The 16,086-nt window shown below is 45.8% G+C and overlaps 1 protein-coding gene across 1 annotated transcript; it reads right to left on the bottom strand.

Moving 5' to 3' along the window:
* Positions 1–290: 290 nt before the first annotated feature.
* CMPK2 (cytidine/uridine monophosphate kinase 2) lies at positions 291–15,823 on the bottom strand. The gene is made up of 5 exons (XM_081254092.1): positions 15,083–15,823; positions 13,604–13,718; positions 12,470–12,671; positions 5,774–6,007; positions 291–1,942 (listed from the first exon to the last, which is right to left on the bottom strand). The coding sequence occupies exons 1-5, from the start codon at positions 15,755–15,757 to the stop codon at positions 1,825–1,827; spliced, it is 1,344 nt and encodes a 447-aa protein (XP_081110218.1). The 5' UTR covers positions 15,758–15,823; the 3' UTR covers positions 291–1,824.
* Positions 15,824–16,086: the final 263 nt, after the last annotated feature.

Genomic DNA, 16,086 nt, shown 5'->3' with positions numbered 1-16,086 from the left:
CAGTAATCTTATACCTATTACAGTGTGTAGAGAGCGCAAGTGTGTGAAGAATTCTTTCTTATTGGATTAGGGAAGAAAATCCCTTTAATACCTGCAATGAGGAAGGAATTGCACTTTCTTGAAATGACGTTTAAAACAAAACAAAAATACCCTCCTCTTCCTCTGAAAGCACTTTGACCACAAATTCACACCTTTTCACTTCTTTAACCCCAAATCCCCTGGTGTACAAAAGCCTCATTGGGGGACCCCCTTCAGAAAAGCCAACACACACAGTGACAAGAGCATAGGTTAGAAAATCACAGCAAGTTTATTCATTGGCAAGAGACATAAAGAAAGCATTAAATGTTTGTTTCTAGGCTGCCAGCATAAACTTTTCAAAGTGTTTAAAGTGAATAACACCAATAGCATAATTAGATATCACATCTTAAAGAACCCAAACGCAATTTATCAGCTTTCAAAAATATTTTCAACTGAAATTACATCCTTACATAGGTACATATATTATGTATAAACTACCTATAGTTGTTTTGAAAAATAATATGATAGAGTTAATGTAAACTTTATTATAATTTGAGTCCATGTGATAAACCTGTTAATGCCATAAATTTAATTATTTGGGGGAAATGTCTTCTTTAGACATTCCCCTAAAATAATTCACAGATTCAATCTATCTTAGAACTGGAAGGAATTTTAAGTAATCACCTGGTTCAGTCAACTCCTTAAGACAAATGAAGAATCGCTATCACTTTTTAGATCAAATTACATGATGCTAAATGACTCATCCAAGCCCCTATAACTATTGTTTCCTCTTTTCTCAGCTCTTTTTCTTTCTAGCCAAACAGATCTCAACGCTGATTTCATGTGTAATCATAAGACATTCAAAGGTAAGATAATTCACTGAGAAATCCCATTCCAGGATCCACTGTGCTTACTCAGTAAGATAAAGTAAACCTGTCTGATGAAAATATACAAGCATTGCCTTCAGCTTCTTGGCTTCAATTCTGATTAGTAAAGCACAGCCCCTACACTGAGGACAAACAAGACGTAAACAGCAGTGTAAGTACGTTGCTGGATTCGTTAAGTTTAATGCATCTACTTCAGTGCAAAACACTCATTCTATCCAAAGCCATGTTTTCAGAGGAAAGAAGAGGAAAGTAAATAAGCAGAATAGATTCCAAGGACTGTTGGTGTATTTGTATTCAGAGCATCTTGGGTTGGCCTCTCAGGGGCTGTAAGCCTCAGACACAAGTCAGATGCCTTCTTGGTCACTGTCCCCCACCCACAAGATGGGTCCGTGGGAGGGTCTTCTGACAGCCGGGACACACAGACACGTTCTTCGGGAGTGGTTGGCTCTAAGAATTGGGGCTGAGCTCACAAAGACGGAGTGTGGCTGGACTGGGAGGAAACCAGCTCCGATCTCACCCGGGAGCCAGCAGTGCAGGCACAGGAGAGGCTGGAGGAGCTTCTGTTGATCTGGAAGTTCTTCTTGGTTGCTTCTGTCCACCTCATGCTTTCTAGGGGAGATAAACCTTGGAAGGATTTGGTAGGGGTGTAGGTGAAAATCTGTTCCAAGAAAACGTTTGTTACACTTGGCAGAAAGCGATCACCGTCTCTCACTGGAATGTGCCCAGTCTCAGTCCCGATGGGTCCATTGGGCAGAAGTGAGAACAGTGGTTCAGGTACAATCGAAATGTCCCACCTTCTGCCACATGACAAGCTCATGCAACTGAAATCTGGGAAAACTGCATAACCAGTCGTGGGCTTAGATGTATCAAACAACATCAAATCTAGTCAAATGTGTCTCCTGGCCCAGAGGAACTACAATTAATTGCAATTATTTTGGATCTCGCTTAACACCATCTGGAGGACCCTTTCTCTTGAAGGGCTGGCATCAACCACGTGGCAGCCAGGGTTCTCCATCCGCTGGTAGGACACTTCTACCCTGGAGACAGGCAGAATGAAAAGAGTTGGCTATTTGTTAACACGGCTCTTTACGCAAATGTTATTTTCCTACCAAAGTATAGACAGCTTGAAGCCAGGTCCCCATCTGGTTTATCGCACTTCCGCCCCGCAGGCAACTCGCTTTGCATACAGGAAACATTCAATTCATTTAGTTTAATAAATGAGAAATTAATAATAATGTTTAATAGCTTGCATTTATTCAAAACCTTTTATCTGCCAAGCATTAGCATCCTGCATGGTCTTCTCATTTCATATTCAGAGTTACTTCAGGAAGAGAATCAATGTCATCCACCCCCATTTTGCAGAGAAAGGAGCAACGGCTCAAAGAGATTAACTAAATTGCCCAATGGCAAATTTCTCAAGAGTCTGTGCCCTGAAGGATTTCACAGAAGCCAGAGGTCCTTGGCATATACATTGTTTTCACTTAGGAGTCTTCTACAGTCGCACTAGAATTTTACCTCTCCTTCCAGTGTTAGCTAGCCTTGGTGTGTACAGAATAGCTGGGGCTGATTTGAAACAGGAGGGAACTGGGCAGGGCACAGCCTTTGAAAGAATGACAGAGCCTGAGGACACGACATAAACTGATTAGAACCAAATGGGCCCAAGATGGCGGACAAGACAAGTCAACTTCCACTAGACCTCTGTATACCTCACTGTGACAAATCATCAGGCTAAATGACACACCCACAGGCCATATGACAGTTCCAAAGTCTACCATAAGGATCAAAAAGCAGGTGGTGGCCCAACTCCTGGAAATCCCCGCCCCCTCCTGAACTAGGTGCAATAATCCTCCCACTCAGCCTATGAAATTACCCACCCCTATAAAAACTGTCAACCCCATATCCTGGTGCCTTTCTCACCTTCTGAGATGGCCCACAGTTTGACTGTGAAGTGTGTTTCTCTCTAAAACAATCCACTTCTTACTTATCACTTTGTCTGTCACTGAATTCTTTCTGTGATGAGACGTCAAGAACCTGAGCTTCATTAAGTCCTGAAACCAGGTGTGTGATCTCAGTTGGAGACTGTGGGTTTTGGCCAGGTTTGAGTCCCGGCCTCTTGGGTTCAGATCCCAATCTGAGGTGCACGGTTTCAGATTATATGACTAAAGCTTTAGAGCTTTGTGGTTAAAACAAGCACCCGGACTCAGCCATATAAAAGAACGAAATAATGCCATTTGCAGCGACACGGATGGACCTAGAGATTGTTACACTGAGGGAAGTAAGTCAGACAGAGAAAGACAAATACCATATGATATCGCTTCTATGTGGAATCTTAAAAAAAATGGTACAAATGAACCTATTTACAAAACAGAAATAGACTCACAGATGTAGAAAAGAAACTTATAGTTACCAGTGAGTAAGGGGTGGGAGGGATAAACTGGGAGATTGGGAGTGACATATACACACTACTACATATAAAACAGATAATTAATAAGAGCCTACTGTAGAGCACAGGGAACTCTACTCAATGCTTTGTAATGACCTATATGGGAACAGAATCTAAAAAAGAGTGGATATGACAGACTCTAGGTCTATCCACCTCATTACAAATAGCTCAGTTTCGTTTCTTTTTATGGCTGAGTAATATGCCATTGTATATATGTGCCACATCTTCTTTATCCATTCATCCGATGATGGACACTTAGGTTGTTTCCAGCTCCAGGCTATTGTGAATAGAGCTGCAATGAACATTTTGGTACATGTCTCTTTTTGAATTATGGTTTTCTCAGGGTATATGCCTAGTAGTGGGATTGCTGGGTCATATGGTAGTTCTATTTTTAGTTTTTTAAGGAACCTCCATACTGTTCTCCATAGTGGCTGTACCAATTCACATTCAGAGTGAAGTAAGTCAGAAAGAGAAAGACAAATACCGTATGCTAACACATATATATGGAATTTTTAAAAATGTCATGAAGAACGTAGGGGTAAAACAGGAATAAAGACACAGACCTACTTGAGAATGGACTTGAGGATATGGGGAGGGGGAAGGGTAAGCTGTGACAAAGCGAAAGAGAGGCATGGACATATATACACTACCAAACATAAGGTAGATAGTGGGAAGCAGCCGCAGAGCACAGGGAGATCAGCTCGGTGCTTTGTGACCGCCTGGAGGGGTGGGATGGGGAGGGTGGGAGGGAGGGAGATGCAAGAGGGAAGGGATGTGGGAACAGATGTATATGTATGACTGATTCACTTTGTTATAAAGCAGAAACTAATAAAAAAACAATAAAAAATAAAAAAGAGTGGATATATGTATAACTGATCCAGTTTGCTGTGCACCTGAAACTAACACAACACTGTAAATCAACTATACTCCAATAAAAATAATTTTTTAAAAAAGTGATCAGAGTAGATGGTGAGAAATGGAATATTTCCTGCCATTATCAGTAAACGAAGGATGTCACAGTCATCAGAGATTGCAGCCACCACAGCTGGTGAGCTGGTGAGCCCTGAGGGAAGTCGGGAAGGAAACGAAGAATACCTGCCGTCTAGCAGCCCTCAGACTGCAGCCACTCCCTAAGGTGAGCCCTGAAGAAACTCAGGATGGGGAAGCACAGGACACTGGTCCCAGGTAGCTGAGGTGCAGATCGAAGGAGTGATCTCAGCAAGCCCAGACTCTTGCATCTTCCCATAGACAGAAAGATGCTAAATTCCTTAACTTGACTTATCTGGTTTTCTTTAATTAACAATAATCTTCTGACGTTCCGACTACCTGGCCTTTGTTGCAAAACTCTTATGTGTCCTAGCTCTCCTGTCACCTCCTCGGAGCAGTTCTCTCAGGTTACTTGAGATGCTGCCTCCCGGACTTGAAGTCCTAAAAATTCCTGCCAAATAAAACATAACTCTCACCTTTTAGGCTGCGAATATTTTTTTAGTCGACAATGGTCTGGAGCCATAGCTCTGCCTCACCACCTACCAGCTAGGAGAACATGCCACATTTCTTTCCCAGCTGTGCCTCAGTTTCCTCATCTGTGAAGCGAGGATGGAAATAATGCCTTCCCTGCAAGTTTGTCGTGAAGTTTAACTGAATTAATACCAACCAGTCAATTCTTTGACATGGTTTCTCTGCACACAGCTAGGTGGTTAATTATTTACGTTATAACAGCATTAAGTTAGGATAACAGTGCTATCATTGTTTATTTATATAAACAATTCTGTTTTGGCTTTTCAAACCAGTCCTACAGACGTGATTTAGTCAGCCGTGAAGCAGTAAGATGGTCTGGACACTCCTGCTATTGTGTTCATAGCTTTCTAATGAAAATGAAAGCACTGCCTTAAAATCAGAAAGGTCTAGAGTTTAATCCCAGTTCTACTACTCAGTAGATATGCAAGTTGTAGACAAATCACTTAATCCTTTGAGCCTCAGTTTTATAAACTGTGAAGTACAGGTAACATTGTCCTTGCAAGGGTTACAGAGCATCAGAAGTAAAATGCCTGACACACAGTGAGCCCCTAACAGGTAAAAGTCACTGTGAGGCCGTCAGACAGTGCTTGTGACCATTCTGTTACGATGACCCAGAAAAGTGTACTGTCTCACTCAGGTCCACGCTGGTGCTGGCACAGCCAGGACTAGAAAGACTAGGAAAGAGGTGTGATCCCCAGTCAGATATCCTGTGGCTATAAAACCACCACGCAGTGGCCCCATGGAACAATCCCATTGAAAGGAGTGAATCTAACTTGGAGGACACTGCCTCTCAGGATTGGAAAATGGGAACCGTGTCACGTCCTCCACTTTACCAGAGTCAGTGCTGTTTCTGGATTGTCGCCCCCGCCAGGGACCCCTGCCCCTCACATGGCATCGGGACACCTACTTTTGACGAAATATGCTGTTGGCCTCCAGTTCAGCCTCCTCCTTGGTCTTCTCCATGCCCCGGCCCTGGAGCCTCTGCATCCTCTCCTCGGGACTCACGGTGAGCAACAGGACCAGGTCGGGTTTGAGCAGGTCCCTGGGCCACTGGTATATAGGGTGATGGGCAGGGGGCAGGTGCTGGAGGCCCCCACTTACCTCAGTGGCTATGGCGTAGGTGGCCGTGCTGTGCCAGTACCTGAGAAGGAGAGGGGTAGTGAGCTCCCCGTCCACAGAGGAAGTCAAGGGAGCACCTGAAAACCAGCTGCTGAGGATGTTGAAACCAGGAATGGCTCTGCTGAACTTGTCCTAGTACTATACACATTAAAGAGGTAAAACTAAATCTTATTTTTTAAAGTATTTATAAAATGTAAAAATAAGTTAAAATCAACAACCACAATAAGAATCTAGTGCACACCACCCAGAGCTCCATTTACTCAGTTAAAACTGCATGTATTGTGAGACTACTCTGTTGCCTTGGCCTTGCAGGATGCTTTCTTTTGTGATGGCAGGTTGGCATGGGATGGTAGATTTGTTCGGTAGTCCACTGGTATTTAATGTTGTATCTTGGCCAAACAAAAATCTGAAGGCCCATTCAGCTCCTACAATGTTTTAAAACTGAACTTGCTGACAAGACATGGAGACAACCTAAATGTCCAACAGAGGAATGGATAAAGAAGATGTGGTACATATATACAATGGAATACTACTCAGCCATAAAAAGGAATGGAATAATGCCATTTGCAGCAACATGGATGCAACTAGAGATTATCATACTAAGTGAAGTAAGTCAGAAAGAGAAAGAAAAATACCATACGATATCACTTACACGTGGAATCTAAAATATGACACAAATGAACCTGTCTATGAAACAGAAACAGACTCACAGACACAGAGAACTGACTAGTGGTTGCCAAGGGGGCAGAGTTGGGGTGGGATGGACTGGGAGTTTGGGATTAGCAGATGCAAACTAGTATATACAGGATGGATAGACAACAAGATCCTACTGTAGAGCACAGGGGACTATATTCAATATCCTGTGATAAACCATAATAGAAACAGAATGTATATACGTGTACAACTGAATCACTTTGCTGTACAGCAGAAATTAACACAACCTTGTAAATTGACTTCAATTTTAAAAATAAATAAATTAAAAATTAAAAAATTGGACTTGCTGATGAAATCTGCATCCTAGGAACCCTGGATAGGAGGGCTTTGTCTTTCCCAGCTCTCCAGTCATCCAATTGCAACTGTATGGATCAGAAAGAGAAATAAACCCAGATAAAACCTCTGAAACTCTATGAATGTCCTCCCTGGGTGACTGCGGTCACTGTTGACCCATTGATCTTAAAAAATGCTTTGAGGAGAGGAAAAGAAAATCACAACCATCAAAGAAAATCAAATCAGCCCGCTCTTTCAAAAAGCCCAATGGGGCTTCCCTGGTGGCGCAGTGGTTGAGAGTCCGCCTGCCGATGCAGGGGACACGGGTTTGTGCCCCGGTCCAGGAGGATCCCACATGCTGCAGAGCGGCTGGGCCCGTGAGCCATGGCCGCTGAGCCTGCGCGTCCGGAGCCTGTGCTCCACAACGGGAGAGGCCACAACAGTGAGAGGCCCGCATACCGCAAAAAAAAAAAAAAAAAAAAAAAAGCTCAATGGCTTTCTACCACCTGCCAGAAAACATTCAGCCTCCATCTAAGACACAAGCATCTTCCCAGCGTGGACCCAGGCACGCTCTTCCATGGGGGTCTGTCTTCACACTTTTCCTCCAGCTGGAGTGAGGGTCTCAGGCAGCGAAGTGCCTCCTCTTCCTTTGGCAGCACACACAGAGGGAGCCCCCAGCAGAATTCACTGTTTCCTCCTCTGGGCTCTCAGTGCCCTTCATGCTCAGCTCTCCTGAAGGACTTATTCTAAATTAGAGCCAGTTGTGTACAAGTTTCTCTCTTTCACCTCCTCCATTAGATAATTCAGTTTTTAGTCATCTCTGTATTCCAAAATCTGAAACCAGCATCTGGCACACAGTAGGTATGCAACTAATAATGTTTTTTGGATGTAGGAATAAATGAATTAGAATTATTTTATTGATTGGCATAGTTTATTATACTCTTGCCTTGTTCATGTCATATTCCAATTTTAAGTGACGAAATGCAAAACTCCAAATCCAGCATCAAAGGACTATCAGCTACAAAAACATTTATGAAACAATTATAAACATCCCAATGTCGAGAGGCACCCATGGCCCCATCCTTATCTGTATTTTCAATTTACTGCCTGTACTGTTTTAAAATCCTAAGTTCTTAATCACTTTAGATTTGAACTGCTTTTCACAGTGAAAAGGACATACTGGTCCTTTATCTACAAAATAAATGCAGAGTGTTATCCAAGCTGTGTACTGTTTTACTCTCTGCCACCCACTTGCTTTGTGTACATTTGTAAGTCTCAAATTCCTCTTCTGAAAATGAAGATCATGAAAGCTTTGTTTTCCTCCCATAGTTTTTACAAAAATAGTCAAGTGCTTTTTAAAAATGTATCACACTTGAATTGGGAGATTGGGATTGACATATATACACTAATATGTATAAAATGGATAACTAATAAGAACCTGCTGTATAAAAAAATAAATAAAATAAAATTGAAAAAAGAAATGTATCACATTGTCATTATAAGGCAATATTTAATTCTTATTGGACACTAAAGCTGCATCACTTCAAATTATGATAATACAATACAGAGAATACTAAAAAGAACAAAGGTAAAAAATTAATTTGGGGGCTGATCAATTCTAATATCTTTCATTCTTCAAAGCCCTTTTCCACCTCCAAAAGCGTGGCCAGTGTAGCTGCTAGCGCCTTGAATTCCGCCTGGGGCCATTCCTATGTATCACTTACCAGGCTTTTAATCACTTACAAACTTATCCTTTCACCTTCTCCACCAGATACATCTTGTCTCCCAAGCTGAATAAACCCAAGCAGGTCCAGGTTTTCTTCTTCTTGGCAACAAAACTACAATTTGCACTGCATTTTGCACATGCTCCCTGTTCACTGAATTAAATACTTAGCTATGAATACAGAGGCTGGTATCATCTAAATGTAAAAAGCCTTCTTTATTGTAGAAAAACCATCAGCAAGAATAGATTTTTAAAGGTAATGAGGGTGATTAAGTTGCCAACCTTAACCACAGTCACCATCAAAAATTACTCCGTCTCCCTTCTTTTTTCACCTAGATGATGGTGTTGTCTAAAATGGATTTCCTTAAAATCTTTAAACATGAACAAAACCCACCCAGACAACAAATAACTGCTCTTTTCTTCTCATCTGACAAGGTGATCTAGCATTATCTCTTTAAAGAAACAAAATTGCAGACAATTCACAGACATAAAGAAGAAAAATCGGGGAAGAATGGGAGCCCTGTTCTGCAAAGCCAGAGTTCTCTCACTGACAACACTGCTGCTCATTTTAAATAATCATACCCTCTGGCCATCAATTTCAGACTCATTATTTAGTATTCTCCATTCCTGCCATCAGGGAAACCACATTAGTTCAAATCACATGCAATTTGTTGACACATTATACATCACTTATATAATAATGCTTTATATTTTTATAGCAATTTGCTGTTTTCAAAGCACGTCCAGCTGCATCAACTCACTGGATATTCACCACAAGTCTTTTAATTTTTATTCTGTATTGGAGTATAGTTGATGAACAATGTTGTGTTAGTTTCAGGTGTACAGCATGGTGATTCAGTTATACATATACATGTATCTATTCTTTTTCAAATTCCGGTCAGCAGGAAAGGGATAAAGAATATCATCATTGAACAGACTGGGAAACAGGATGCAGAGATTAAGTGTCTACCTACATGCAGAAGCCAGTGCTGCTCCAGGATTTTTGGACATCTTAGGAAGTAATGTGCCTTAGAAGTCACACTTTATTAGGAAAAGCCTAGTCTATCTCCCTGAAATAAAGAGACACTAACAAAAATATATATATATATCAATATGGTAAATCCAAGGACTTTAACAATAGGGTGGAAACATCCCACAGGTGAAGAAGTCCCACAAAGGAAAGCAATGTCTTACCCTTGTCTAGGATTCCTTGTAACTTGCCAACTTTGAAATCACTATCTTGCCATCCCCTAAGTTAAGAGCACCCACTGGCATTATAGCTTAGATGACAGCAAAGGCCTTCTAACTAATTTTTACGGTTTTCATCTTCCCCACCACCCCTCACCACCACACACGTTTTCTTAGGTCCAGTCACCTTTCCCCAGGCTTCCCACGCCTCAGACCACTCTGCTTCTTCGTCCCATAAATATCAAGCCCCTTGCTTTGCGGAAGGCAGACCTGAGATGTGTTCTGCCATCTCCTTGCTTGGCGGCCTTATGAATGAACCCTTTCTCTGCTGCAAACAAGAGTCTCAGTGTTTGGCTTGGGGAACGTCGAACCTGGTTTGGTAACACACATGGGCACCAAAGTTGTGTAAAAGAACGGTCACGGGCCTCCCTGGTGGCACAGTGGTTGAGAATCTGCCTGCTAATGCAGGGGACATGGGTTCGAGCCCTGGTCTGGGAGGATCCCACATGCTGCGGAGCAACTAGGCCCGTGAGCCACGACTACTGAGCCTGCGCATCTGAAGCCTGTGCTCTGCAACAAGGAGGCCGCGATAGTGAGAGGCCCATGCACCGCGATGAAGAGTGGCCCCCGCTTGCCACAACTAGAGAAAGCCCTCCCACAGAAACGAAGACCCAACACAGCCATAAATAAATAAATAAATAAATAGACGAATGAATGAATAAATAAATAAAGCCAAGCATTTTGAAGCCCTTTAAAAAAAAAAAAGAATGGTCTCGGCAACAGGGACGATTCTCACGGGTAGCGTGAAGGAAGGCAGATGCAAATAGCGGTCAATGTCCATCTGCCTGTACAGACAGTTCAGGAACAAGCAGAACGAATCTACGGTGACGGAGTCAGGGTTGTGGTTCCCACTGGCGGAAGGATGGGTCGTGACTGGGAGGGAAGGAACTCACAGGGTGGAGTAAGGTTCTAAGTCACGATCTGGGTGCAGGTTGTGTTCACTTTTTAAAATTCCTTGAGATTTCCATTTATAATTAGTGCTCTTCCCTGAACACTTGTCAGACTTCAATGCAACTGCTCATCTTTCCAAAAATAAGTAAAATTGCAGCAAGAACAAGATGTGCACTGGAGTAATGTTAAGGACAAATTCAGCTGCAACTGAAGCCCTTTAGTTAGTAGGTAGTTAGTAACTAGTTTAGTTTAGTTTTGTATTGTAACTTAGGCACATTGATGCATCCTACGACTGCATATGGCTGTTCGGTGCTCCATTTTATAAATATATGCCAGTATTAATTTATGCTTCTGCTGATGCCTTTGGTTTTTCAAGTTTTTCAATATTATGAACAAAGCTGAAACAAACTCTGTGAGTATTTCTTCAGGAAGTGGAAGCAATCTTCTCAAATTGCTCCCCAAGTCACCCTACAGGTGCCCACTCCCACTAGCACCATGTGAGTTTCTATCAATCCACATCATCTCCAACTCTGGGCTATCAGACTTTTCTAATGAGTTCTCACCAACCTGATGAGAGTAAAATGGGCTCTCATCGTCGTTTGAATTTCCATTCCTAGTAGGACTTGCCTGCCGTTCCCTTTGTCCATTTTTGTAGCACTTTTAAGCTATTTCTTATATATGAAATTTCAAAATATAACTCAGCTTCTGTCACTCCATTATCGGAAACCTCCCAGAGGCCCCCCTCTGCACTCAGACTAAAAGCCACACTCTTTTCTCACAGCCACAGACCCTGCTGACCTGTCTCTGTCTTTTTATCCATCCAGAAAGCAGTCCCTCGTCCACATGTTTTCCTCACGATGGCCTGTTTCTAGCCCTGGAATGTGTTCGCATCTTCCCGTCTCTACACTTTGCTTTTGCTGACCCCTCTCCCACAAAGCTTTTACTCCAGGATTTTCAGGTGTGCCTCTCTTTGGTCATTCAGAGCTCAGACCACTGGTACCCCCTCACGCAGGCCTTCCTAAGTCACATCTAGTGGGGGGTTGGCCATCCTCCACCACACGACCTTGATCTCTCCCCTTGATAGTATTTATCACTCTCTGATATTACCTTATGTATCTATATGCTTGATTATTACCTTCTCCTTCAACAGAATGTTTGCTCCATGAAAGCAGGGCACTGCTTAGCTCATTTGCCACCGAATCCTCTACACTGAGAACTGTCTTTGGCAAATGGTAGATGCCCAATATATGTTTGTTGAATAAGCCAATAAACAAATGAACCACTGAAAGCTTGATCTGTGAAGCAGAGACTTTTGTTAATATCCCCCATATGCTATTTCTAGCTCTGTCACTTTGGCAAGTTACCTAACTTTTCTAAGACCTGTGTTTCTCATCAGTAATTTTCGTAGCCATGTAGTAGTTGTTCCAGATGTTTGTATAGTATGTATAACGTCTTCAGCAAAATGCCAGCCAGTGGTGTAAGTGATTAATAAATCATAGACATTATTCCTGTTATTGTCAGAATACACTTTGTCTTAAACACTATTGTGTACTTGCATGTATATGTACACACACACATACACACTACTCATATGTTAGGAAGAAAATGCCGAATTCAATGCATCTTTATACCCACCTGTCTACAATCACAGGCGATTTGGTAGATTCTTTAGCTATTTCAGAAGCCACAATATAATTGCCCAAAGAGTAAAAAGCTCTTCTAATGATAGTTGGTTCATCATCAAAGATTTTCCTCCACTGGCTGATGCAAGAGGGTGGTGACTTCAAGAGAACAGCCTTGAGTGAATCTGAAACTGACTGGGTCACAGTGGTTTTACCTGCAGGTCGGATACAAAATGCAGCACATCTTAACCACAGCCATGGCATCACTCCCAGAAGTTAACATTAATGTCAGAGCAAAGACATTCTTTCTACCTGTTACCAGAAGGAGTTGATTAAATAATACATGTCTTTACAAAAAGTGGCCAACCCTTGGGAATTCAGGATTCCTATTTGGTGTGAGAATGCTTGAAAGAAAACAACAAATGGTCATCTCCTTTACAAACTAATGATAAGCTCTGCTATCAGCTTCCAGGAACTCACTCCTCCCATCACGCCTCACCTGACACAGGAAGGAGACTCACAGGGAACCTCGTGACCCTGTGGTTCTCCCAGATCCACCCTGTCCTTGGGTATTCCCTGTGGCCTTTGGAGCCACCCTTTTCCTGCTGACGTGTGTTGGACTAAGTGTGGGCATGTCCACTGTATTCTGACACCTATTTGGCAGCTCCAAAGGCTCTGCCCTCCACTCCCTCGTTCTTCCACTTTGTTTGCACAGGGGCCTCTGAACTGCCTGCAGTTCCTGGACACACCAGGCCGGTTCGAGTCCCCAGCTTCACCCTGCTGTTTCTTCTGTCTGGAGGCTCTCTCCCGCCTTCCTCACCTGACCAACTCCTGTCCTACTGAAAGCCCAGTCCAGGATCCATCCTTCCAAGGTCTCCCGGACCATGACTGCCCCTCATCTCCCACGTCGAGGCTGTACCCAGTGCCCTCCCATGTTCACCGGAGCACCTGAGGCTTCCCCCGCCTTACAGGGATGGATAACAGAAGTTATCCATCTTTGTGTCCCAGGCCAGCCTTGCTCTATGCCTGGCACATGACAGAGGCGCACAGGAGGCTTATGAGTTGAACCCTGTATAAAGTTTTGTGTGTCAAGAATTGTCTATTCCTACAACTCATTGCTTGTAACTAGCAGGTAATATTCTCTTACCTGTGGCATCCAGGCCTTCAATGACAATAACGGGGAACTTTCCCTTCTGGACCTGCTCTGGGCACTGGTCAACCAGGTCCAGCACAGCCCGGGCTTCAGGAATGAAGGATGTACACTGTAAAACAATGTCTGTGCGTCAGCAGCAAAGCAATGGGGCCTTGGCGGAAGCTATATCTAATTGCTGAGAAGAAGACTGCACAATGCTAATAAGGCATAAAAATGTGAAGTATTTTGAACCTGAGCAAGGGCTGGATTGCTTTATTTTGTCCTGTGTAGCTGAGGCTCAAAAAGGCCATAACTGTCGGGACCACCCAGCCTGCAACTCTCATTGACCAGCTTCCCCCAGAGGAGGAAGGACAGAAAAGATGTATAATTGAAAAGCAGTGTCACGTAGCGACAGTGGAACCATGGGCCCGGTGTGTCACAAATGTGGGAAATCAGCCGCACTGTAGGCTCCAAAGAAAGCAATCAGCATCCTGTCCTTTCCTAAGCTCCTGGGGGCTCAGAAGAGTGCCAAGCACTGCAGTCACCAAGCGGGTAGGGCAGGGTCTCCGGGGGATTCCAGGTTTTGACCTCATGTGTACTCACAGCACCTCTACAGAGAGGTCCAGACACGTATTTTCTTCTCACGCGCTTACTCTGAGCAAGGCAATAGTCTAAGTGCTTTCACAGTATTAACTTGGCCACTGTTGAAGATAACCCTGTGAGTGGGTTACTGTTATTAACCCCATCTACGGATCAGGGAAACCAAGGCAAAGAAGAATGTTTAATAAACTTACTGAAAGCAACACAGGTAATAAATGCCAGAGTTTGGATTCAAACCCAGGTCTTGCAATCTTAACCACTCGGAAATACTATCCCAAGGCTCATACAAGGTATCTAAGATCCATAGTCCAGCCTAGGGACCTGCCCAGGCTGCGCTCAGGCAGAATCTTAGCTGTCCCGCACCGAGCACCTCTTGTGTGTCAGATGTTTCCCTGTCCTAACACTGCAAGGCAGGTATTTTACAGATGAAAAGGCACAAAGCAACACGGAGTAGCCGAGTGTCTGGGTGGCAGCCAGTAAGCAAGCAGGCACCGCTTAAACTAAGCTTCTTAAACCCCCAAGCTCATGCCCTTTCTCTACACCCCGACCTCCCAGAACAAGGTCATCACTTCCAAGATGGCATTGCTTTCCTCGTATCCAGCGGCACACCCCACCTCGGGCACCGCCAGCGCGGAAGCCGTACCGCTCCTGTTGGGATGTCAGTTTCCCCCATGGGGTTGGGGGTCCCTGGAGAGCAAGAATCTGGAAAGAGCCACGGTGTCTAAACAGAGGCTGGCCCACCGGCGACCTTCACCACCAGATTTGCGCTCGGGAGTAAAGCAACTCCCTGGCAAAGGGAGGTCTGGACAGGCCAGCCGCGCGGAGAGCGCACGGTGTCTGCTTCCCCGGCCTGGGGAATCCACCCTGAGCGCTGGGAAGGGATCCAACTCTTACCGCCTCCAGAACGGCGCGGGCGGCCTCCCGGCGGGGGAAGACCCCAGAGCTAGGCAGTTCAGGCACCACCGGGTGCAGCGCGGGCTCCGGCACGGGCACGACGCGCTCGCGGCCCAGCTGCTGCCACCCCTGGCCGTCCCGCCGTTCCCACGGCAGCTGCCACAGCCGGCAGAGCGGATCGCCGGAGAACTCGGCCAGGCGCGGGCGCGGGGCCTCCGGGCAGGCGTCCAGCAGCGCCAGCAGCGCGCTCCGGGTGTCGGGGCTGTCGCGGGGGTCGCGGACAAGGAAGCCGTGCTGCAGGCCCCCCTCCCCGCCGCCCGGGCAGTAGCACAGCAGGCGGCGCAGCTGGCACCGCCGGAAGGGGCCGCGCCGCAGCTGGTGCAGCAAGCGCTGGTGCAGCCGGGCCGCGCGCACCTGGGCCGCGCAGCCCGCGCCCCCGGCCACCGGCACGCTGAGAGAGTAGCTGCGGCCCGGGGGGCCCAGGAGCGCGGCCACGTCGGGGTCGGGGCGCGTGCTTGGGGCCTCGTCGCCCACTGCGAAGTGAGCCAGGGTGCAGCCGGGCAGCTCCAGCGCGAAGCAGCGCGGCGGCGCCATGGCCCGACCGCTGGCCCCGCGCCGCAGCCCCGAGAGACGCGCGAGCAGCAGTGGGGCGCGCGGGCGGCGGCCGAAGACCATGGGCGCCTCCCGGTCCCGCCCCGCGCGTCTTAAACGAAACCCGGGACTCGGCGGGCGGCGCTGCGGGGAAAAACGAAAGAGAAGCGGCGGCGGCGGCGGCGGCGGGAAGCGGGCGGGGCCCTGGATGGGGCGCCCTCCCCGGCCTCCGCTTCCGCCTCCGCCTCGCCGCGCGGTCGCACCGGGAGCAGGCAGCCGCCGATGGGGACCCGCGCTGCGATTGATGGGAAGCGGGCAGGGGGTGCCAGGCCCCGTTTGAATAATTCCTCGGAGCCTGTGTGTGTGTGTGTGTCTCCCCTGCGCCACCACGCTCACCGGCTCTTGCTCACTCT

Source organism: Mesoplodon bidens (assembly GCF_964165515.1).
Source record: "Mesoplodon bidens genome assembly, chromosome: 14".
Taxonomy (NCBI): domain Eukaryota; kingdom Metazoa; phylum Chordata; class Mammalia; order Artiodactyla; family Ziphiidae; genus Mesoplodon; species Mesoplodon bidens.
This window is presented reverse-complemented; position numbering and strand designations above follow the sequence as displayed.